We start from the raw sequence: 25,690 nt of genomic DNA, 5'->3' as shown, positions 1-25,690 counted from the left end.
AAATCCCAGTTCATACAGGCACATTAGTGCATTCATCAGCCCAAATTTTGAAGTAAATAATCTCATCCCTTTTATTGTCTTAACAAAATAGGAGTAATATTTTCAAATTCGTGGTTAGATGTGATATTAACTCTCTGAGTCCTTGACTGCAGGGAATTTAAGGCTTATCTGGGGTTACAGGATGTGGACAAAAACCAAGGTTTCTGAGAACACAGAGACAAACAAGCCTCAGCATTTCTATCACTAAAGACTTCTCTGAGCTGACTACTGATGAATGGATGGAATATAACAGTACAGATGGCCTGGAAGTGAGGATAATGAAAGGAAAGAGATGTGGGATATACAAGGTGTTGTCAAGGAACAGCAAGAAATTGCAATCAAATGCACAGAGAGAGAGAGAAACAGGGACAATTATTAGAGCAAAATGTCATTCCATTGTAGCTCTGTCCTGCTCCAAGCTCCCTCTTTTCTGAGAGCAACACAGCAATCAAACATCAACACCTGGACCTGCTAAATTGTTATTCAAGCTCTGACTCTTCTCCTCTTCCCAAAGTTGAAGTCGTCTTTATTAGTCTTCCCCCTTGATTCTGGTTCATGAAGAAGCATAACCAACCGTGTGAGGAAACCTAGACAACCATTTTCCCTATGCTCAGTAGCAGTCTCCTTAATCCCAATCCTTGCTGCTAGAGGCTTTGTTCCCTCCCACCACAAGCTATGGTGCTGATCCAACTGACCTAGAATCTTCCCTAAACTGGACTAGGCCAGGCCCCGGCATATGCCTCAGTCCCCAGACCAGGCCTTCCTCACTGTATGCGGTCAGAGAACAGAGTTTAAACTTACTATTCTACACTTTTTTCTTGGGTTTCTCTAGTCACTTCCAATCAAACCCAGGGAGTTTCCTTCTTTCTAATACTAATTCCTTTATTTCTCAATTAAAAATGAAAAAAAAATTGAGGGCCATATCCCTTCTATCTTGCATGCCCAGTTATTCACCAAATCCTCATGATTTCTCCTTCTTTTCCTTCAGTCCCTGGATATGAGAACTTATACCCAAACTATCATTCAGAAGCCTTACAACCAGCACTGTGACTGTCGTCCTTGCTGAAAGTTCATCGCAAGCATTCTTATCATAACACACTCTGCAAAAATTTTGAATGTGTCTATATTGCCCCATATATAAGTATCAGATTCCCTTGATTAGCTTTCCCAGGTCCTCACATCTCTATTTATCCCTGCCTGTCTTCCCTGTTCCTTCCAGCCTGGCCACTGCCCAGCTCTACACAGCTGAAGGTGACTGCTGCACTGGAGCTGATTTTTCTTTGATTTTTTTCAGCTTCCTAACTTCCATGTATAAGTGACGTAACATCATTTCACACATTTTTATATTAATAATGTTATTTTATGTTATATCATAGTTTTCTTTCTTAACCAACTAATTTAGGGCAGGGCCATAGCTTTGGAGATTTTTTGTTTTATTTTCATGATAAACATGCCCAGGATATTTTACTTATTTCTAATTATTTTAAGATTTATTTTTTATTTGAAAGCCAGAGTTACAGAGCATGAGGCACAGAAGGGAGGGGAGAGAGAGAGAGAGAGAGAGAGAGAGAGAGACAGGTCTTCCATCCACTGGTTCACTCCCTAAATGGCTACAATGGCCAGGGCTAGGCCAGGACAAAGCCAGGAACTTCATCCAGGTCTCCCACATGGGTGCAGAGGCCCAAGGACTTGGGCCATCTTATACTGCTTTCCCAGATATATTAGCAGGGAGCTGGATTGGAAGTGGAGCAGCTGGGGCTCAACAAGGGCCCATACAAGATGCTGGTGCTGCAGGTGACAGCTTTACCTGTTATGCCACAGTGCCAGCCCCACTCAGGATTTTTTTAAGTACTTTTGGAATATTGAGTGAAAGAGAGTTTCAAAAGTAAATGACGAGAATATATATACTTTAAATATCTTTAATTGTATTTATTTGAAAGGCAGAATTACAGTTCACTCCCCAAATGCAAGGTGCCCAGAGCTTCTTCCAGGTCTCCCAAGTGACTGCAAGGGCCCAAGCACTTGGGCCATCCTCTGCTGATTTCCCAGGCACATTAGCAGAAATGGAGCAGCCAGGTCCTGAGCTGGTACCCATATGGAATGCCAGCATCAAAGGCTGAGGCCTAACCTGCAACACCACAATGCCAGCCCCATGGAATAGATCTTAAACAGTTATGTGAAAAGTGCTGAAGAAAATAATCTGCTTTGAATGCAAACTCACCAGAGAAGACACTAGGTATCTTGGAAAGAAAGCTTTTGACAGTACGAATAGGAATTCCATTCTTTTCATCTTGCATGCGTGCTATGACGTCTTCCATCTAAACAACAATAGGAAAATAGTTAAAATCTTTCAAAAGTTAAACTTTTTCAAATAAATCAGTTACCATAAGAATTTTGTAAACAAATTTTGCTACCCAACTGAGAATAATGTCTTTCTAGACTTTATCACATTATTATCTAAAGCGAGGTTAACAGGAGTGGAAGAAAACAGAAAAATGGCAATTTTGGGGTCCATTAAGCTACTAATAGAAATTGAATGCTTTGAATTTGCCTCTTCCCTAGTTTCATATTCTTTGGTTACAAAGGTTGGGATAAAAGAGCATTCACTTTTGAATTTGTCAAAAGCAATTGTCACATATTCACTAACTTTATCTCTACCGAACTCAATGTAACAGAAAATAGGAGCCTTAGCAACACCTGCTTAGATGTCCTCAAAAAGCAAGAGAGTTTCTGTGATTTGGTTTAATGTTTTAAGTAGAACAACCTGCCAGGACATTCAGGATTGACTGCCAGCAGCTGCTGCTTCTCTTGCACAGGCACTTAAAGTATGATAGGAACTCTCTCTCTCTCTCTCTCACTCTCTCTCGCTCTCTCACTCTCTCTCTCTCACACACACACACATATAAATACACACATTCATACAACACAGGCTCACACACACATAGCCACACCAATGGACTGCAGACATATTCATGCATACACACATGAAAATATACACAAGAAAAACGTAGCATCTGAGCTTTCTGTCCATTTAGTGGATTATACGTTAGCTCCCTTTAAGTCTTGTTAGTACACTACTCTTTTGCTTTTGAGAATTTTCAAAGTCTAATGTGGAGTTTGGTTCTGAATAACATTCATTTCATAGTCTCAAGTGACTCTTCCCCTGTGCGTCTAAGTAGTAGGAGGAGAGTTGAAACACACTTATCCATTTACTCATCCCACAATCACTGAGCACTGAGCATAGGCCAGATTTAGTACTGGGTACTCTGGTATGAAAATGAATAAAACACTATCCCTGACCTTGAAAAATTCAGAATCAATAGAGAAAGCCAAGATGAAATTTGAGTAGTTTGTGGTTTTGTTAATACTGTTATACCAATGCATATTTGCTGTTTTGATAAATAGGCTAGGGTTATGTAAGATTATAATTTTTAGGAATGCTGAATAAAGGGCCTATAGGAATTATCTGAGCCAGGAACTTCCACTGGGTTTCCCACGAGTGTTCAGGGGCCCAAGGACATGGACCATCTTCCACTGCTATCCCAGGCCATAGCAGAGAGCCGGATCAGAAGAGGAGCAGCCAGGACTAGAACCGGCACCCATATAGGATGCCGGCGCTTCAGGCCAGGGCGTCAACCCACTGTGACACAGCGCCGGCCCCCCAACAACAAATTTTCAATGTACTTTATAATAATAGGCTTAATCCTCTATTAAATAAATAATTCAACAAGTACAAAGTAGAATGGTTTGCAACAAAAAATCCAATTTGCTTAGATATGTGTTAAAAAATAAATGGACACGCAAGAAGAAGGAGTTTTAAAGATAGGTCTGTATTTGAGTCTGAGGCCTTCGAATTATTATCCAGGTTATATACTATCTCTAGGGCTCAGTTTCCTCATCCATAAAATGGTGATAGCAATACTAATCATAATCCCTTCCTAATGTTTTCTCAGAGATTGGGTTAGAGCTAGCATGGGGCAAAATATTTTAAGATTACACGATACAATATTTATAAAGCCTGATACATAGATAGCACAGTATTAGACTTCAAATGTTCAAGACCCTGATACCTGAGAATTCTTATTGTTAGCCTCACATTTCTTTTAACGAACATTGTTACCTAATCCCCCCTTTTTGCTCCTAACTTACTCCAGGGGATCATGGCTGACCTATCAGATAGTCAGAAATGAGTCGGGAAAGTGAAATTGGCCAATGGGATTCATTCCGTTTTGCGGGCAGGTGGAAACCCACATCCAACTCTGTGGCTGGAGAGGCCAGCCCCAGTAGTGAGCCAGTCTGCTCAGGATTGGGTGCTTGTGAACAGCACACTTTCATAATAGCGGTGCCAGCAGTCAACGCGATTTTGTGACCTCATATGCACCATTCTACCTGGCTGAGTTTTTCAGTTCAGAATTCACATAGGAAAGGAAGGCGTTTTTTCATCAGGCCCCACCTCCCCCCTCCTAATAAAAAAAATAACCAAATAGTCACTTATCATGGAATAAAGATATCTAAGTATAGAAACATGAAATTAGATAGACTCTCATGACCTTTTATTCTGTTCCTATTTGCCCTGGATTCCCCTGACACAGAATTCAGAAATGAGGAATAAGCTGCTTTGCCTTGCCGAGTATCAGCCCCTAAGCCCTCACATTATCTGCTTAATGGTTTAAACCCTGCTGGATTAGACAGTCATAGAAACCTCTCTGACTCCCACTTTGATCACTGCATCACCCAGGGATGTAGCATCCATCACCTCTGCTTAGGGACAGAGTGAAAATGCATGACTATGAGTAGAGGCGCTTTCTCTGTAATGTCACAACACCTCCCTGTTCACTGGGTTTCCACAGAGTCAGACTAGGAGACTGGGAATTAAAAGTGACTTTATGATCATTAAGTAAACTGAAACTAGATCTTTGTAAAGATTAAGAGTAGGAATGGGAGAGGGAGGTGGAAGAAGGGTGGGAGCATGGGCGGGGGGTGGGGTAGGGTGAGAAGTACCACTATGTTCCTAAATCTGTACATATGAAATACATGAAACTTGTATAACATAAATAAAATATTTAAAAAATAAAAATTAAAAAGTGACTTCTGTGGTTGTATCTCAAAATCCTCCATTTTTCAGAGCCCACTATTTGAAAATAGAAGGATTTGAACTCTGTATTTTAGGATTTGTGTCCTGGACTGAAAATGTGGTCAGAGAAATATGCATTCTATTTAGACTTTTTTATCCAGATATTCCTTATCCATGAGCCTTGCCATGGACCAGGATAAGCAATAAACAAACAACAACGAAGCAAGTAATAACAAAGACAAAAACCAATCTACTTTCTAAAAACTGGTCATAAAGGCAACATATAAAAGCACACCCTTCATATCTGTTGATGTTCCTTCAAGGGTTCACTCAGAAAATTCATTTTTACATTAAGCATGCCTTAAACTTGCTTAACAATCTGCTTTCCCACAATTACAACAATAGGGTGAGAAGGACAAAGTTAAAAGCCTGCAAACTAACAGCAAGCCTGAGAGCAAGAGAGTTGAGAGATTCTAAAATGAAATCTTCATAAATATTAAAACTCCATGGGATAATTTAATTAAGGTCAAAACACTCAACTTACTCAACTATTTCTAAAGAAAAAATATATATACACAGACAGTTGTCCCTCATTATCCTTGAGGGACTGGTTCTAGAATCCCCAAATACAAAATTCATTACACAGAGTGCTGGGGTTTTTGCATATAATCTTTGCACATATATCATCCCATATAGTTATTTGTTTATCTGTTTGTTTATTAATTTATTTTGCAAGGCAGAGATTCAGAGAACCCCCATCCATTGTTTCATCCCCAAATGCCTGCACAGCAGAGACGCAGCCACGCTGAAGCTGGGGAAATGAGAAACACAATATGGGTCTCCCAAAAAGTGGCAGGGATCCAACTCCTTGAGCCATCATCAGCTGTCTCCCAGGGTCTATACTGACAGAGAGGTGGAATCAGGAACTGGAGTCAGTTGCTGAGTCCAAGCTCTCTGGCATAGACAATGGATAACCTAAACTGACTTGTTGGAGCCTGTGCCGTGGCATAGATTAGGCCTCTACATGCAGCACCAGCATTCCAACTGGGCACTGTGTCGAGTCCTGGCTGCTCCACTTCTGATCCAGCTCCCTATCAATGGCCTGGAAAAGTAGCAGAAGATGGCCCAAGTGTTTGGGCCCCTGCACCCATGTGGGAGACCTGGAAGAAGCTCCTGGCTCCTGGCTTGAGATAAGCACAGCTCCAGCTGTTGTGGACATTTGGGGAGTACCCCAGCAGATGGAAGACCTTTCTCTCTGTCTCTCCCTCCCTCTGTCTGTAACTCTGCCTCTCAAATAAATAAATAAACCTTAAAAAAAAAAAAAACTGACCCTTAACTGTTAGGCCATCCACTGCCGCCCATACACTTTAAATATCTCTAGATAGTTTATAATACCTAATACAATACAACTGCTATGTAAATAGTCTCATGCTGTATTGTTTAGGGAATAATGACAAGAATAAAATTGAGGACATATTCAGAACAGAAGAAAATTTTCTTTTATTTACATCTGCAAAAGGTTGAATCCACAGAAGAGCCAGATATGGATGCTGATTGTGTGTCTGTACTTACATATTCAGTATGGTGCCACTGCATTATAAAGAAATAGAGTGGAGGCCAATGCTGAGGCACAGCAGGTTAAAGCCCCACCCTGCAGGGCCCACATCCCAAATGGGCGCTAGTTCGAGTCCCAGTTGCTTCACTTCTGATCCCACTCCCTGCTAAGGTACCTGGAAGGGCAGAAGAGGATGGCCCAAGTCCTTGGGCCTCTGCACCAACATGGGAGACCAGGAAAAAGCTCTTGGCTCCTGGCCTCAGATCAGCCCAGCTCTGGCCTCTGCGGCCATTTCGGGGGTGAAGCAGCAGATGAAAGACCTCTCTCCCACTCTCTGTCTCTACTCTCTCTGTAACTCTTTCAAATAAATAATATCTTTAAATATATAAATAATAATAATATAAATAATATCTTTAAATATATATAAATAAATAATATCTTTAAATATATCTTTAAAAATATATATTAAAAAAGAGTGTGTTTGGCTGGTTCTGTGGCTCACTAGGCTAATCCTCTGACTGTGGCGCCGGCACCCCGGGTTCTAGTCCCTGTTGGGGCACCAGATTCTGTCCTGGTTGCTCCTCTTCCAGTCCAGCTCTCTGCTGTGGCCCCGGAGTGCAGTGGAGGATGGCCCAAGCGCTTGGGCCCTGCACCTGCATGGGAGACCAGGAGGAAGCACTTGGCTCCTGGCTTCGGATCATCGCAACGCGATGGCCATAGCGGCCATTTGGGGCGGGGGGGGGGCGGTGAACCAACGGAAAAAGGAAGACCTTTCTCTCTGTCTCTCTCTCTCCCTCTGTGTCTAACTCTGCCTGTCAAAAAAAAAAAAAAAAAAAAAAAGAAATTCAATAAAAAAGAGTATGTTTTTCCTCCCCCAAGCCTGTATGTTTCTTAGGATGAGGAAAGAACACTGGACTCCTGACAGAAGAGATGGCAGCCATGGGTCCCTAAAGCTCTCTAGGAATCTCTTCTTATTCACTTTTAAAACAAGAAGCTAGAAAGAGATGAACTGCAAGATTTATTTCAGTGTGGAAGTAACCTTCAGCATTCAGAAGTGAGTAAGTGTCCTCACTAAGTCACAGAGCCAATTTGTTGTCAGAGACAAAATCCTGAGGCTATTTCATTGAGGAGCATCTTTACAAATGCATTTGCTTCAAACCATCAACACATTTTAATTTCAGTGCTAACAGTGTTGATTAACAGCAGGCATTTACCCTGTTCAGACCTGAATTTGAATCTGGCCATGCTAATTACAAGCTAAATGTTTAAGTTAATTTACCACTCTAAGACTCAGTTTTGTCATTTGTAAAATGAACATAAAAATAAAAATAACAGCATACATCATATCGGGGTGAAGATTAGTGAAAAGACTGCTTATTAAATGTTTATAGGAATGCTATCACCATCACCATTATGGCATCAACACAATTTTCCTCCCTCATCATTCTAGAAAATCACAGTTGTGGTCCAGTGGCAAAATTATTTTATTAGACTCAATCAATTGCTAAGTATTAAGTAGGCAGAGAGGGCTATGGATAAGCTCCATCTTAGACTCCTTGTAGAAGACTGGGCCCCTGAAATATAGGATATTTGATAAGAACAGTCAGGAGGAATGCTGGTGAATTTAAGCAAGAATTGTGTGAGCCATGAGAAACTGTATTTAAAAGAAAGGAGGAAAGGAGACTGCATCCACTTTTGACAAAAAAAATGCCATTGCTCCCATATTTCCTTCATAAATTTGACTCCTAAAGTTCTTAAAAAAAAAGAATTGGATTGAGTATTCCTTGAAAAGTTCATCTTTTATTTCTATGCAAACTAGTTCATTAAGTATGAGAAAGTTGATGTAGTGGTTAAGTTGCCTCTTGGGACACTGGTATCGCTCATCAGAGTGCCTGGGTTTGAGTCCCAGCTCCTCTCCCAATTCCAGGTTTTGCTGAAGTGCACCTTGGAAGGCAGTAGGTGACTGCTCAAGTGGTGTCCCTGCCACCCACGTGGGAGATCCAGATTGAGTTATGGTTCCTGGCCTCAGCCTGGCCCATCCCTGGCATTTGGGAAAGTGAGTCAGAGGACAGTGAATGGGGGATTGATATTCTCTCTCTCTCTCTCTCTCTCTCTCTCTCTCTCTCTCCTTTCCTCCCTCCTTCTGTCTTTCAAGTAAATAAAGTAAACCCAGTAAATTTTAACAGTAAAATAACTATCTCTTGCAAAGTAGTTTTGAGACTATGGAAAGCTCAATTTGTGCAAGAGTTTATACTTGTATCATAGACACTTAAACTTAACTTCAGTAATGTAAGCATTCCTTTTCCCTGAGATATGATACTTAGAGAATAAATCTTACCTCTCATGTTTGCACTGTTAATAAATAAATTGCCTGGCCTGTAAGGAAGGCTCATTTTTCTTAAAAAATGAGGATTTCTGAATTTATATTTAAGAAAAACATTTGATTTTTCTGAGACTCAAAACAAAAGTGAAAGTGAAATTAATTTAATATTTGGTCTTGAAATGTTTGAAATACTTGTCTTCCTTTTTAGTATTTGGTGCAGAAAGTTATCAGAGTCAGAAATGTTCAGGCATGAGCAATGTTCTTTCTGTTCCATTTCATGCAGGGATTCTTTAGTTCACATATTAGAGAAATTTCTTCCTTCAGTTTATGAGTGAATCAATGGCTACTTATGAGGCTGTCTTCCTGCTTATAGATGGATACTCAAGTTCATCAGCATGTGTAAACTCTCAAGATGAAAAGTGCTATTGAACTCCAGCACAGAGCTCTTTTTACAGGAATTCACAAGTAGCCTTTTATTAAAAAAAAAAAAATGGTTTAGATGTCACTTTCATTCCTGTGATGTATTTCAAACACTACTCAGGTTAAACAGTCCCCGCCCGCACACTTGGTGGAATGAAAGGGAGAATACATTATGCAAGCACATCTTAGAAAAGAGTTACTAATTATTCAAGAGGGCCCCAGCCAGACAGGGCTCCCACATCTGACAAAAGCTGCATGACTGCCTGCAAACCTTTATAGTTCTGTAATGTTCTAAACAACAATTGGAGCTTAATTAAATTTACTTGTAGTGATATTTGCCAGAACGTTACCACAATATCATTACTATTGATTTCATTAAGCCACTAACTTTACAGAGACACTCTGACTGTAGGCAAAACACAGAAGCAAAGCTAAAGCATTTTGTACTCAAGAGTTCTGAACAAGAAATGAATCAATCAAAATTTCAAAGCAAATATCCCAACATTTCATTGTAATCCACCATTAAGCACAGGCATTTGGAGACAGAAATGAGGGGCTATTTGAGCACATGCAATGAGTTTTCTTATGTGTACATGCTTCCGAATTATGGTGTGTACCATCATTCTAAGTGCCAGATAGGAAAATGGGAGAAATGGCTGCTAAAGTGTTCTTGGAGTTCTAAGCAATTAGATGTTGGTAGTTATTACATTATTGGAATCAGTCTATGATCCTTTTCCCTTCAGGAAGTCTTTCTAAGGAAGAAAACAATTTGTACTTTGAATTCAGCAGTGAAAGCAGAGTCATGCTCTAATGAAAGGTAAAAAGAATAATGAGATCAAAATGTATACCATAAACTGTTTTCTGCTGCAATAACTCAACTATAGTTGTTTCTAATTGATACAATTTTCCTCCATGTTATAGACAATCAGTAACCTAATGCAGAATTACTCTTTCCATAAGAAAAAGTTGCCATTTTCATGAATAATGAAACTCAAAACTTAAACTGGTACAAACTTATTATATGTAACTCTATCTTAGCTCATCTTTAAAAAATAACTAATTTAAAAATTAGAGATTCTGTTTGTGATATTACAGAAATAAGACTTTTTCTTTTGAATTATGGATATTGTTTTATTATTTTCCAAATAAAGCATGTCATCCATGTCAAGTAACCTAATTACTACCTAAAATAAATAAACTGATAAATATAAATGATAGCCATTGTATTTGTTAGGATTATTTGGGTTTCAAGTGACAGAATCCCAACTTGGATTTTAATAAACAAAGAAATGTGTTGAAAATATTTTGAGATTTTAAAAAAAGATTCTAAAATTTATTTTATTTACTTGAAAAAGAGATGAAGAGAGAAAGCCCAAAGATGTATCTCCTATCTGCTGTTTCACTCCCTAGACGCCCATACAGACAGAGCCAGGCCAGGAAGAAGCTACATCCCAGAAATTATTCCAGATCTCCTACATGGGTGGCAGAGACTCAAAAACTTGAGTCATCATCTCTTGCCTCCCAGGGTGTACATTATCAGCAGCTATATTAAGAAGCAGAGCTAGGACTCAAACTCAAGTGGTGGATTAACCGCTAAGCCAACTGCCTGCCCCTAATATGGGATGTTTCATATAACTCAAAGAAGGTATGACCAGGTCTCAGGCTATCTGCCTTCAGCACATTCTTACTGCTTCCTCCAGCTCCTCTTGGCTACTGCCTTCCAAAGTCCACAGTCTTCTCTGAGTTTTCCAATGCACACAGCAGCAAATGTTGCTGTCCATGCCATCTGAGCTTAGTTTACAGTCCAGGAACCCAAGCAGAAACTACTTCTCACTTTGTTTCCCTTCCTGAATTTTAGGACAAAAACTCTGATTTATAATACGGAAGATGAGTAGAGTTGGAAGAAGGGCTGGACAGATAAAAAACTGATGTTCATTATCATTTGGTTTAATAGAAAAATTGGTTGAAAAACACAGGGGTAGAATTATATAGTAGAAAAATGTAATAAAAGTAGTCTGTATAAAAGAAAGAGGAATAAAGAGATAAAGAGACTGTTGTATAATTATAGAGTCAAAGAAAAGAAGTGACACAGCAAAGAATTTTGATTGGTTAAGCAAAAAGACAGGAGGAATTTTCAGAAATACAAAAAAGAAAAAGGAAATAATGTGACCAAATATGTTACTTGGCTAATTATAGGTGATCTTTGGCCATGGTAGTATCTGCCTGTAAGGTAGAAAATGCAAAATATGTCAAATACTCATGTATTCAGAGTAACAGGTTTCAGGAATCTTTGTTCCTATATGGAGTAATCTCACTTTTCAAAAGAAGTCTAATGACCAATATACTACCGCAGTCACAGTTCAAACAGAAGAACTGTCACCATCTCCTGAAAAATTATGGAAAAGGTTTATGGAAAAGATAAGATTAAGCTGATCATACAGGAGAGGCAGGATAAAGAGATAGAAAGGGCAGGAATAAACTTAAGATGTGAATATCTTAGTCCATGCTCCATCCTTGGCTTCAGAGTGGGACTGAGTATGACTCTTGCACAGAATGATGAATTGTGCTGGAATCCTTTGTTCTCTCCTCTCTTCTCAACCAAAAACTTCTCCAAAAGATGCCTCATTAATCTCAAACCCATTTCTAATTTTGCCAGAAACTTAGTTCACATATAATGTGCTTGCAATTTTCTCTTACATAGACTCCTTAGCTCTTGTATGTAACCACCATTGACAAATCACAGAATTAACTAAGGAACAAGTCTGAATATTCACCTCTTGTTCAAAATTTTCATTGCCTGGACAATCCCATGAATCCTCTGTAAGTTACATGGCCGCTCAAATTTTCCACAATATGATCCCAAACTGTTTTTCTATCCTGATAACTTGCTACTTCTAACTACACTTTATGCTCCCAACATGCTCAGAAATATGTCCCGGCTTCACCTTCTAAAACTCTATTCTGCCAGTTGGGTCCTTCCTTTTTCCATCTGTGTCTATGGAAATCCAATTATACTGCTAGAGTCATTGCAAATTTTACTTCCTTACTGAATTTTTCCTATCCCTTGCCCTATCTCACTCATCCCAAAATGTACAAAATCACAGCTGCTCTGGAACTCCTGGAGGTCTTGATTTGTATTTCCTTTGTGATACTTGCCATCACCTCACTTTACATGATTTATGTATGTTATTTATATAAATGCATATCATTCTCTTTAGATTATGAATACTTTGATGATTTGAATCATTTTTTTCTATCTGGAGCACAGATTCCTGTTTTTCATTTTGTATATCATTATGTATTTGAATGTTTTGTTTTACCATAGGATGGATTGGATGGATTACTTTTATAATTATTAATATTTTATTTGCATTATTTAAGAATTCTCATTTTAATGGATTAATATCTGAAAACTTAGGTCCTTTGTTTAAACACTGTCACACACGGTATGATCAAACAGCTCCAATTGCTTGTTAAACTGTAAATATTCTTTACAATTAACTGCTAAAGACCTTCAACGACTAAACTGGTCTATGAAGAAATTATCTTTTTGTTGTTGTTATCTTTTAAAGTCAGAGCTAATAGACTACATTGTTTACATCCCTTTTTATTAGTCACATCTCATAACCTTAGAGGACAGAATCAATAGTCTTATCATCAATTCCCTCTGAAGAAGGGTGACCAGAATACCTGATACATGAAAGGCCCATCCTGTGCATTTGTTACTGATGCAGGTTTGCTTGATTTCAGATTTTTTTCTCTTCTTTTAGCTTCTGGAATCAACTTGAAATTCAGAAGCCTCGAGTGTTTGGCAAAAGATAGACCAATTTTTTTGCTTTAAAATAAGATTAGCAATGAATAGTTACAAAATATCTACAGGCAGCCATGGAATTTGATGAGAGAGAAAGGAACAGCATACAAAACACACCCTGGATTCCTCTGAGATTTTGGCAAGGAAGACCAACAAAAGATGTCAAGGGGCTCTTAGCTGAATTTGCCATTTTAAAACATCCTCAGCAAAGAAAAGGACCTCATAATACCTCCACAGAGTATGACAGCCTTGGAATACAAGAATCACTTTAATGTGTCAGTGCTTTGATATAAATCCCAGACTCTCTCTGCAGCCACTTATGTCTGTGTTGTTCATAAATTCACACAAATCCTTTAAGTTATTTAAGTTTTCAGTTCCTTAGGTAATAAATTATGTTTGTAAATTGCCTGTTACCTGAATTCACACATAGCTCCTCTTAGTTAATACTTGCCTTCCTCAAGCCATTTTAGAGTTTCAGAAGTAGTGACTAACACCCGGCTTATCACATTGATGATATTCGTAAACATAAATTCTGATCCTGAGTCACTCATTTCTATACCTAGGTATAACAGGTCCACCCTTTCTTAACGTTACTTCTACAGTGGTCTGTCCTGCCTGGTAATCTATAAAGGAAACTCAAACGCTTGCTGACCACGGGGCACCACACACCAATCCCGATACCTCTCTCCCTTCAACACCTCCATGCTTCTCCAGGATGCAGCCGGCCAGAGGAGAAGTCTACAGGCTTAATTCCTTCTCACTCCTACACTGAAAACCAGAGGACAGGAATGTGCATGCACTAATGACTAAGAGTATCTCTGTTAACCCCATAAACTGATGGAGACAGCAAACTGAACCACACTGCCTGAAAGCAAGCTCTGTCATCACATTTGCCAAAGAACCCTCCACTCCCATGATTCTATAAACATCACACAGGATGTAAATTTATTTCCTGAGAATTTTTAAAACAAGTGGTGCTTCCGTCAGTTTCCTGTGACTTTGCCCTGCATGTGTTCCTCTTAAGTTAATAATTCACTTTCTCTTAGATTTCTCCCTTAGGTTGAGCTTTGTTATTGTTTTCCAGGTACCTGTGCACTCAGGGACCATTCCATTTTTAAAATCCCTTCTATTACAGCTTTAAAACATTCACATTTACTGCTGAAAAGGGTCAGAGTTACCTGAGAACTATTTTTTGAGCTCTTAGGGAAAAGCTTATTTATGTCAAACTTGTCAGATGAATTAGTCATCACTATTCAGCTTGATTATAGAAAATCTAAATGGTTTCAGAAAGATTCAGATGCATTTGTGAAAGACAGATATTAATGGTCACAAAGAGAAGACAGCGTTTAAACTAAGCCTTCACACTGATTATTTAATTAAAATATAAACTTTATTCAACTTATAATTTGGCATCTACGACCTCCAGTAACATACAAGCCATAAAATACACATAAGTTCACCCAATCAAATAACTCATATACTTCGTATTTGTGACTAGGAATGTCATTAATATACCACATTAAAGGGGAACATTCATGCTTAAGTATCAAGAGAGACAACACAACTCTTAATTGAGTTTAGTTCCTCTTTTCTTCTTCTGTGCCTATTAAAAATATCTCGGTAAGGGGAGCAGCACTGTGGTACAGCAGGTAACGCCACCACCTGCAGTGCCAGCATCCTAGATGGGTGCTGGGTTCAAGTCTGGGCTGCTCTACTTCTGATCCAGCTCTCTGCTATGGCCTGGGAAAGCAGTAGAAGATGGCCCAAATCTGTGAACCAGCAGATGGAAGACCTCTCTCTCTCTCTGTCTCTTTGTCTCTCTCTCTGTCTCTCCTCTCTCTGTGTAACTCTGACTTTCAAATAAATAAATAAATTTTTAAAAAAATGTTTCAGGGTAGGCATTGTGGTGCAGAAAACTAAACCACCTCTTGGGATGACAGTTTCCCATATCAGAGTGTCTAGTTAAAGCCCTGGGTACTCTACACTTCCAACGAAGCTTCCTGCTAATGTGCCCAGGAGGCAGCAAATGACGGCCCAAGTACTTGAGTTCCTGCTATCCATGTGGAAGATCTTTAAGGAATTCTTGGCTCTTGGTTTTAACCTGGCCCAGCCCAGCCCTGGCTGTTATGGGCATAAGAGGCAATGATCCAGGGGATATTCTCTCTCCCCACCCCCTCATATATCTTTCTGTATAGATATCTGTCTCTGCTTTTCAAATAAAAATAAAATTTTTTAACCACCTCCACATCAAATGTCCATTCACAGTCTCCGAAAATCAGCCAAAACTAAGTTTGACTCCCACATTTATACAGGAAGAGATGAGAAAGTGGGATCAAAAAAGTAGAATTCTTAAAAAGAAACTAAGGAGCCTTTATGGTTGACTGAGAAAATAGTGGCACATTGGTTGGAACAGCTCGATGATCAGGAAGGACAGGGGACAAGTGAATAGCGTACAGTAAAAAGGAATAATTTCAAGTGAGATAAGATTTAAGACAATATACCGAAACACGTTTAGAGATATATAGGTTACTGAAAAAGATTCCTAAAAGTACAACCTGTCACTGTTTTGCCAAACTTGGGAGCCAGAATTTTTATTTTCCTAATTCTCAAGAAACTTTCAAATTCAGATTTATATGTCTTTTAAATTTCAAGTGGGTGTGGAAGGAAGTCTTTAATTTTGAATGATAAGGACTTGCACATGTATTTTACATATACAACGATAAACACAAAAATATGTTGCCTTTATACTTTGCAAACAATAAAATGTGCACTTTGAGTCTGAAAAAAAAAAAGAAATTTCAAATCAAGCCTACTTAGGTTATAATGTTGGCTAGGGAGGACTTGGGTAGCAGGATAAATAGCAACCTAATAAAAACATTGAAAGATAAAGGATGTTGCACCATTCCATGAAAGATATGTATTCACTATGTTTATTAGCAGGGACATTTTCTTAGAAGATGACCTAATAGTTTTTCTATCAAGGTCTCTATTTATTAAAAAATCCTCCCAACAGCACGACAAGGTCTCTATTTATTAAATAATCTTCCCAGTAGCAGTATCTATATAAGGTGAGGACAATGCTGAGAAAAGTGGAGTAACAGAGCAAGGGATGCCAAAACTCAAGCAAAATTGTCTGGCAATGAATTTGAATATATAAAATTCGAGTTAACAAAGTATCTAAAGAAAACAGAAAATTCTCTGCTGAACAACCTGATCTGAAATAATAAAATAGGCAATGTTTAAGATCCAGCTAAAGAGCCTATTAACTTGGTGATTTTGAAGAAGTCACCCTTTTTCAGCCTCTGTAGCTTAGTCCATTAAATAGAGACAATATTACTTCTCATGTTCCTGAGGATCAAATACCAGGTACCTATATAAAAGTGTTGGGAAAACTATTAAGTATTAATACCAATATTACCCTTAAGTCAGTGAGTCTGGATCTCAGGGTTATCTCCCCCCCCCCAATTTTTATTTATTATTTTATTTATCAGAGAGAGAGAGAGAGAGAGAAATCTCCCAACTCCCCCAATGCCTAGGAGGCTCCCCTATGGGTAGCAAGGACCCAAGTACTTGAGCCATCATTCGCTGTCTCCCAGGATGTGCATTAGCAGGAAGCTGGAATCAGGAACGAGCTGAGACTTGGACACAGGCATTCCCATGAGGAATGAGGAAATCCAAAGCAACATCTTAACTCCTGTGCCAAATATTCCCACTCAGGGTCTTCTGAAGAGGAGGTGAATCTTGATTTCAGAAAATAAAGCAATGACTGGTAAAGTAAACAAATGGTAAAGATAACAAGAACCTGGATCTTTAGTTCTCATATTGTTCTTTCTATTCCACTTACTTTATTCGACAAATAAATGTGAGACTGGGCTTTGAGTCTAATCACCACCAGGTAGTATTCTAGTCTCTTTGGGCCGCTGTAACACGCGCTATAGAAAAGGGGCTTAAGCATTCCTGCTTCACAGAAGAGTACCTTCTTGGTCTTCCCTCACATGACAGAAAAGGGCAAGAGAACTCTGGGAATCTTTCATAAAAGGACTAATCTCATCACAGCAGTCCCTCCTCCATGACCTCATCTAACCCTTATCATTCCCCAAAGTCCTCACCTCCTATCACTATCACCTTGGAGTTTAAAATTTCAACATAGGGATTTGATGGGAACATGAATATTCAGTCTGCAACAGGGAAGCTTCAGACATGCGAACCATCAATAGACTCAGGACCAGAGAGGAAGGTGCATTGAGCAAGGAACTATCTGGGGACAAATTTTCTGACAGCAATGACCAAGGTAGGAAACCATGGTAAACTTTCCGATTTAGGGAAACAAGATGCCTGACTGGAAGAGCAGGCAGTCCACCCCTGTGATCCTCTGTTTCCCAGCCTGGAAACAAGACAGCACTTTGACCTTCAGCCTGCTTGAATATTTCTGAACATTTCTTCCAATAATCAGGAAACACAGGTGTAAGGTCCTTTCCAAAGATTAGAAAAGAGACTTATCCACTGGTTTCACTGACATGCAGGTTCTCCTGGGCTGGACTCATCTTTTGTAAAAAATACAAAAGACAATGCCAAATGCCTTTCTCAAGAGTTATTCCTGAATCAAGCCCATCAGAATATCACACAAAGGGTTAGTTTCTAATTCGTTCAAGTTGGTAGGAGTAGCAGCATTCCAAAAGCATCCGACAGAAGTTAACATTAGATACAATGGATGTCTCATGCTACTAGGGCTTACCATCCTCAGGAAACCAGATCAAGAGCACTGTTCCAGGCAGGACCCAACTGTCAAGACATGAAATGTTACTTTTGAAGTCACATGAAGCTCAGCATCTATTGAGATGAATTACGAGGGCTTTGGATTAAGTTTAGGCTGAAGGGCAAAACGTATTTTTAAACGATGAGCTATCAAGAAATATTTCTTAGGTAATTTACTTTTAAGAGAATTTCCTTGCAAAATAAGATCCAGTGATACCTTAAAAATGATTTTGTATAGTTCTACCAAAAGGGATCAAAAGGATAGCCTTACAGCTGTCATCACCTTCTATTTGAGTAGCGCTTAGCCTGGGCCCATCCAGCTGGCTTATTTTAAGAATTAATATCCCATCCGTGGCTCTCCTTTTCAAAAGGAAAAAGAAAGATTTATAACATGAAGGTAAGGAAAAAGCACTTTAAAAGAACAAAATATAGTACTGTCACTGAAGAATATTTATTTCAGATCCTAAAAATAGTCACACACTGCATAATGCCATTTTTGGTCAAAAATGGGTTACATATGTGATAGTGGTCCTTTAGATTATAATGGAGCTGAAAATTCCTGTTGCCTGGTACGTTGCAGCTGTCATAATGTCCTGTCCTAAACCATTACTCATGTGTTTATGGAGATGATTTTGTGAACAAACCTACTATGCTGCTAATCAAACACAAATACAGCATCATAGATCTATGTGCTATAAAGAATACTTGATAATATTAAGAAACAATGATATTACCAGTTTATGTATTTACTGTTCTACACTGGTTATCATTATTTTAGTTTGTATTTCTCCTTATAAAAATATCAATTGGGGCAAGTATTTGGCACAAAAGTGAAGTTAATGCTTAGAATTCTTGCATCCCGGGGCTGGCACTGTGGCACAGCAGGTTAAAGCCCTGGCCTGCAGCGCTGGCATCCCATATGGGCACTGGTTCAAGTCCCGGCTGTTCCACTTCCAATCCAGCTCTCTGATATTGCCTGGGAAAGCAGTAGTAGATGGCCCAAGCTATTGGGCCCTTGTACCTGCATGGGAGACCCGGAAGAAGCTCCTGGCTCCCGGCTTCAGATTGGCCCAGCTGTGGCCATAGCAGCCATCTGGGGGAATGAACCAGCAGATGGAGGACCTCTCTGCCTCCACCTCTCTCTATAGCTCTGCCTTTCAAATAAATAAAATAAATCTAACTCTGCCTGTCAAAAATAAAAATAAAAAAAAAAACTTAACCAAAAAAAAACAAAAAAACAAAAAAAAAACAAGAATGCTTGCATCCCATCTTAGAGCATCTAGTTCAAGTCCCAGCTACTCTATTTCTGATTCAGCTTTCTGCTAATGTGCACCCTGGGAATCAGTAGATAATACTCAAGTCCACAGGTCTCTGTACCTATGTGCAAGAACAATATTGAGTTCCTGAATCCTCACCTCAGTCTGGCCCAGTCCTGGTTTCAGGCATCTGGGGAGTAAACCAGTAGATGGACAATGTCTCTGTCTCTATTCCTCTGTTTCTGACTTTCAGATAAAATGAAAGTATTTTTTAAATGTAAAAAAATGTACATTGACTGCAAAGCAGTATTATGTATTATGCTGGCAAGAGCCTCGTACATCTTTTGTTTATCATGTCTCTTGATGGCATCACTTTCTGTCTTTTCACTTGTGTTTGATTGAATCTCGTGTTGTTTTGTCCATCGTGGTCCCAGGAGCAACAACTTACATCCTGTAGCCTACATATGGCAGTAGGTTGTACCACCAAGGTTTGCATAAGTAGGCTCTTTGAGATATGTACAATGTTAAAATCATCACAAAACATGGCATTTTTCAGTAAGTGCCGCATAGTTAAGTGACACATGACTGTATGCATATAGTGATTTGCTTGTTTGCCTTATTTGTTTCATGTTTTCCAATGTTTCAAATTGATTGATTTCTGCTGCTGACGAGTTTGACCTTTTTCTCTGCATGACATTGCTGGCTTTGTTTTTTCATGGATTGGTTTTGAAAATGTTCAATTCCTATAATTCTTTTGAGAATTGATGAGTAAATGAGAGGCTAAAGGAAAAGAATTTCCACTTTAATTGTACCTTTGCCACTGATCCAAAGCAATATAAAGTTAAACTAGATTTTGGTTTTCAGAAGCATTTTAACAGTCATACTCAACTTCCAGCCCAATGAACACTCAGCTTTGAAAATTCATTGTGACTTCTGATTCATCCTTCATATCCTGATTCATCTATGAAAGAAGACTCTATGCACAGAACTTAGCTGCAACTCTTTTTTCACTTTACTTTGTTCTCAAGAAAAGCATTTGGATAAGTGGTATACTAATTTATAAAAAATCCCAAAGCAATGTGTGTTCAAACCTAACACACAAAGAGGTGATATACCTCTTGTCCAATAAATGGCTCTTTTACAAACCCCACATTTTGTTATTCTCCTGAGTTCCAATGGCATCAGATCATCTGGCTACTTTCCTGCTGACAGCAATGAACAATAAGGAATGTGTTTTACTTACTGCTAGATAGCTGGGCCTATTTTCTTATAGTTAGAAGGATCATGGCCGGCGCCACAGCTCACTTAGCTAATCCTCCGCCTACAGCGCCGGCACCCCGGGTTCTAGTCACGGTTGGGGCGCCAGATTCTGTCCCAGTTGCTCCTCTTCCAGGCCAGCTCTCCAGCTGTTGCCCAGGAGGGCAGCAGAGGATGGCCCAAGTGCTTGGGCCCTGCACCCGCATGGGAGACCAGGAGGAAGCACCTGGCTCCTGGCTTTGGATCGGCGCAGTGCGCAGGCCGCAGCACACCGGCCGTAGCAGCCATTTTGGGGGTGAACCAACAGAAAAGGAAGACCTTTCTCTTTATCCCTCTCTCTCTCACTAACTCTGCCTGTCAAAAAAAAAAAAAAAAATCATAAAGCCATGGCAGTGATGCCAAATCATTTAAGATGATTTTCCCCTTTGATCAGCATTGAATTCCAATGGAGACTTCTAGATAGTACCTACTCCCTCCTGCTCTGATCCTGTAATGGACATACAACTTGGAGAACCAGGAGTTGACAGAATGTGACTGTTGTTGTCCATTAGAACCTTATTTCAAGTCTCAAGTCTGTGATTTGCTATATGATTTCAGGAAATTAATCTAGCATCTCTGGGTCTTCACAACCCTTCTTGATGCAATAAGAGTGTTGCTTCCTTGATGGAACACATGCTTGACAGTACTGTGTAGGTTTCCAAGACTGTAATATTTTGAACACAGACAGCCCTACTTTCTGAGTGGTTATTGTAACTTTCTTCTTTCTTATGGTAGGCTCTGTATTACAATTTTCTGTGTAGTTGTATTATTTCTTTTCTCCTTAACTGGAAGTTTCTTGAGAATAAATGCTGGTTTCATTATATCTCTGTTCTGTGAAGGAGTCTCTCTGTGAGAGACAGAACATAAAAAGAGACAATGGCCAAAGCACATATGACAACAGAACTCTGGCCCGCAATCCATGCAAGCAATCGGGGAAGTCAAACAAAAAGCTCTTCAACAGGGAGCCCAGAGCACTCAGGATTTGGGCAATGACTACCAGCTTCCCCAAGTTTTGCTCCAGCTTTGAACTCAAGACCAACCAGAGAAGGTAAATTGCTCTGTAAACCATTTGCAGCTTCCCTGTGCCCACAGCCTGCAACCACAGCACATTTGAAGGTTTTCCTTTACTCCATTATTAATCTTTTCCAATGCCCTGCTTGCCTTTGAGTATCTGCCAAATACCAGTGATGGTGAATGATTCCCTTCCTATACAAACTCAGAATACACATTTTTGTTCTCCTTTGAGTAGGCTTCATTTAGTCACACATTTTTAAACATTCATTTTATTCATGTGTACTTCACCACATTCAAAAGAAAGATTTGGGGTGAATCTTTATCCAAAATGCTGTATTTTTATAGAAGCAAAATCCCCTTCCAGTTTTAACATTCTGTGACAGTAGGAAAATGCTGAAGTCAAATAAATCACTAAGTTGGTAAATAATAGAACAATTGATCACAAATACATTATTCACATGTATAAAAATGGTTTTCTGCAACTCCCTGGATAAATGTTGATTTAAATTTTTAAGCCTTTGAAGCTCTAAAAAAAAAAAATTATACAGTAACCCCTTCATATTCAGCCATCCTATGCTGCTTAGTTAAGGGTCATAGGCATAAAGCCACGTGATTTCTTCCAGGACATTTATCCTTCTACAAAATTCACTTTTTCAAAATATACTTGCTTATCCTGTTAGCCCTGAAAACTAAAAACTCTCAATGGGACCAAAATTATTATCTTCCCCTCAATGATTTTGTAGTGAGACACAATGTAATGGGGTGAAGTGGCTTGGATTTGGCTTCTCCCCTTCATTGGCCACCCCTGGCCATGTGTGTTAGATCAGTTTCCTTTGAAGAGCAGAAACACTCTTTACTCTGTTTTATAATGAGCAGCCTATATCTTCTCATTGGTGTTAGATACTGACTGACATGAAAAACAATAGATATGTCCTACCCAGAAAGTCTGTGAACTAGAAAGCAGAGTTCCGGGAAATCTTTTTGTAACCTGTACTTGGGCTACTTTAAAATTTGCATTGTATGTGTAATTTCTAAAACTTTTATTAAAAATTTAAATAGACATAAAACTAGAAAACCTATATTAGGTATCACTCAGAAGGAAAAAAAATCACCAATACCAGCTTATCTTTTTTTTTTTTTTTTAATTTGTCAGGTAGAGTTATAGACAGTGAGAGAGAGAGAGAGAGACAGAGAGAAAGGTCTTCCTTCCATTGGTTCACCCCCCAAATGGCCGCTACAGCTGGTGTGCTGCAGCCGGCTCGCTGCGCTGATCTGAAGCCAGGAGCCAGGTGCTTCCTCCTGGTCTCCCATGCAGGTACTGAGGCCCAAGCACTTAAGCCATCCTCCCCTGCCTTCTCTGACCACAGCAGAGAGCTGGACTGGAAGAGGAGCAACCAGGACTAGAACCGGCGCCCATATGGGATGCTGGCGCTGCAGGAGGAGGATTAGCCAAGTGAGCCACGGCTCAGGCCCCAATACCAGCTTATCTTTCAAAAGGAATACAAGCTCCTTATACAAAAAAATTATTTTGGAAAATGTATACTAATTTTTCATTTACTGTGAGTTTCCGACATATGACGGTGCTGCTCTCACCTAGCAGGCTTTAGTTGCTGGCCCCTTGGCCTCTCCTGATATGGAAGAAACTTCTGAAACCAAACTCAACCTTTCTTATTGCCTTTATGTACCAGGAGACCCCACATTAGGGGTGAAAAAGGGGTGAAAGGGAAATTCTACACATACTAAAAAATTAAAGTTTGCATTCTTTTTCTAGATATTCTTTAATTTTCTAGCAACTGTGTAATACAGATAATGTAGTTAATGCTTCTTAGACATGATAGAATGAGGGTTCTGAAAATTAAAGTGGTAGACTCAAGATCGTGTAGTTATAAGCAGGAGACCCTTCAATGAGGCAGAATATGGTTGTATACTTGCAGAGCACGGCAACAGAAAGAATTTAAAAAGAAAATATACTGGGGAAAAAAAGTTAATCTTTTCCTCAGATAAAATACAAAAGTCCCTGAACACAATCTCCTCTCAGGGGAAATTTAGGGAGAAGATTTTTATGAGTCCTACATCAAAAATGTTCAGTTTGATTGCATACAGTCATAACATCCTTTGCGTTTCAACCAGGACTTTGAAATGATCTCACTTCATATTCTGCTTACTCAATTGCATTCCCTGAGAATAGCTGCTTGGATTTACAGAATTTTTGTAAGTATACAGAATCTAATGACTCAATGTTTATGGCAGTTGTTGAAATAAATGTGTAATTGTTCTAAATGCTTCATTCAAGTAACTAGTATTTATTGTGAATCTACCATGTGGCAACACTGAAGGCCTATTTAAGATCTGTGGTTGGTGACAAGAAAAAGGGGTAAGCAATTACTTCTTCAAGAAGTGAACTTGGGGTCATGCTTTGAACACTGAGTGCAAATCAGATCAACTGAATTAAGGGAAAGAAGCAAAATGCAGCAGTGAAAATTTTCTGAACAATTTGAGCAGGACAAATAGTTTCTGGAGTGGTAGCTGTAGGTCAAAGTGGACAGGAACAGTGGTAACAAGGAAGAAACAACCACCAGAAAAGAAAAAGTTGCAATATAATTCATATTAACCTAAAATCAGTGTGGAGAAGCCAACAAAGACATAAAGGTCCTGGTGTGAGAAATCAAGGAATGGCATTTGGATAATTGCCAGTGTTGCAGAAATCAAGACACCATGAGTTCAGAACCTACCTGGAGACTGAGATAACACAGCTCGCACTTGCAATTGCTTTCAAATGTTTGACAACACACAACAGTAAGATAAACTTTTTTCAGTGGCATATACTCCTAAATATATAGACTTAGACAAAACAAAATTTCTCCAATTGATGTGTCCCTTTACTATTAGTGAAATCTGGTATATTCCATGTTATTCTATTACATTAAAAATAGTAATTACAACTTTCTCAAATGCTTCCACATCACAGTACTGGAATTATATTCTCCCAGTAGTTTGTGAAATCTACTGAACTGTGCATATTCCATGAGGAGATAAACATATGCATATAGTTTCCAATCTTAAAATCTACCCTAATTGAACAATTAAACCAACAGAAAATAACTCATCCTCTCGTGACAACCATTTAGTCTTATTTCATTTAAACTTAGATATCTATCTCGTCTTCTAGAAAGAAGTGGCAGTTGTCACTCCAAAATGTTTTTCTAATCAAATATATTATATCTATTGATATTTTTTTTGACAGGCAGAGTGGACAGTGAGACAGAGAGAGACAGAGAGAAAGGTCTTCCTTTTCCATTGGTTCACTCCCCAATGGCCTCTGCGGCCGGCGTGCTGCGGTCAGCGCTGATCCAAAGCCAGGAGCCAGGTGCTTCTCCTGGTCTCCCATGTGGGTGCAGGGCCCAAGGATTTGGGCCATCCTCCTCTGTACTCCCGGGCCACAGCAGAGAGCTAGACTGGAAGAGGGGCAACTGGGACAGAATCCGTCGCCCCAACCGGGACTAGAACCTGGTGTGCCGGCGCCGCAGGCAGAGGATTAACCTAGTGAGCTGCGGCGCCAGCTATATCTATTGATATTTACCATTTTTGAAATTAAAACTGAGCAATATAAAATATTTCATTAAAATAGCAATGACAAATCCACTATGTGGTAACAAGTATTTATCATAAGTAATTACATTGCACAAAAATACTTAGTGAAAGGAGTAATATTAGTTTACATTTTTGCAAATTTCCTCAATGTTTGGCTTAGAAAACAGCTGGATTCTCCTATCTGTTTCTACATTCAATTGCTGCAAAGTGTTGTGCAGGTTGAAGAAAATTTATCCTCAACAAGAAAATACTTTGAAAGGAAGAAGTATTCTAATAGCCTTTTCAGACAATTGAGGATACCCTTTTTTGTTGCTATACCAAACTTCACAGTAGTAGTTTCTTAATGGTTACCTGAGCCTGAAAATCTGAAAGTTCTATCAATGAACTTTCCATACTTGACCACATCAATATTCACTGATCTATATTACATTATGCATGTATCTTTTAACCAAAAATAACATACACTTATCAATTGGAAAATATTAATTCACTGAGTTATGTAAATTTCTCAAATTCTGACACATTTCACCATATAAAATAAAAATCACATTTGTTG

The 25,690-nt window shown here is 39.1% G+C and overlaps 1 protein-coding gene across 7 annotated transcripts in view; it reads right to left on the bottom strand.

Moving 5' to 3' along the window:
• Nucleotides 1–25,690, bottom strand: part of RGS7 (regulator of G protein signaling 7) — a 588,090-nt gene that overhangs the window by 332,339 nt on the left and 230,061 nt on the right. For all 7 annotated transcript variants that reach the window (XM_089311631.1, XM_089311636.1, XM_089311637.1 and 4 more), the window contains exon 3: nucleotides 2,261–2,357. In XM_089311631.1, coding sequence (XP_089167757.1) covers nucleotides 2,261–2,357 — 97 coding nt within the window. The remainder of the gene's footprint in view (nucleotides 1–2,260; nucleotides 2,358–25,690) is intronic.

This window comes from Oryctolagus cuniculus, chromosome 13, assembly GCF_051225735.1.
Source record: "Oryctolagus cuniculus isolate XC-2025 breed Fujian yellow rabbit chromosome 13, ASM5122573v1, whole genome shotgun sequence".
NCBI lineage: Eukaryota > Metazoa > Chordata > Mammalia > Lagomorpha > Leporidae > Oryctolagus > Oryctolagus cuniculus.
Note: the sequence above shows the minus strand (reverse complement) of the source record. Positions and strands in the feature narration are given on the sequence as shown.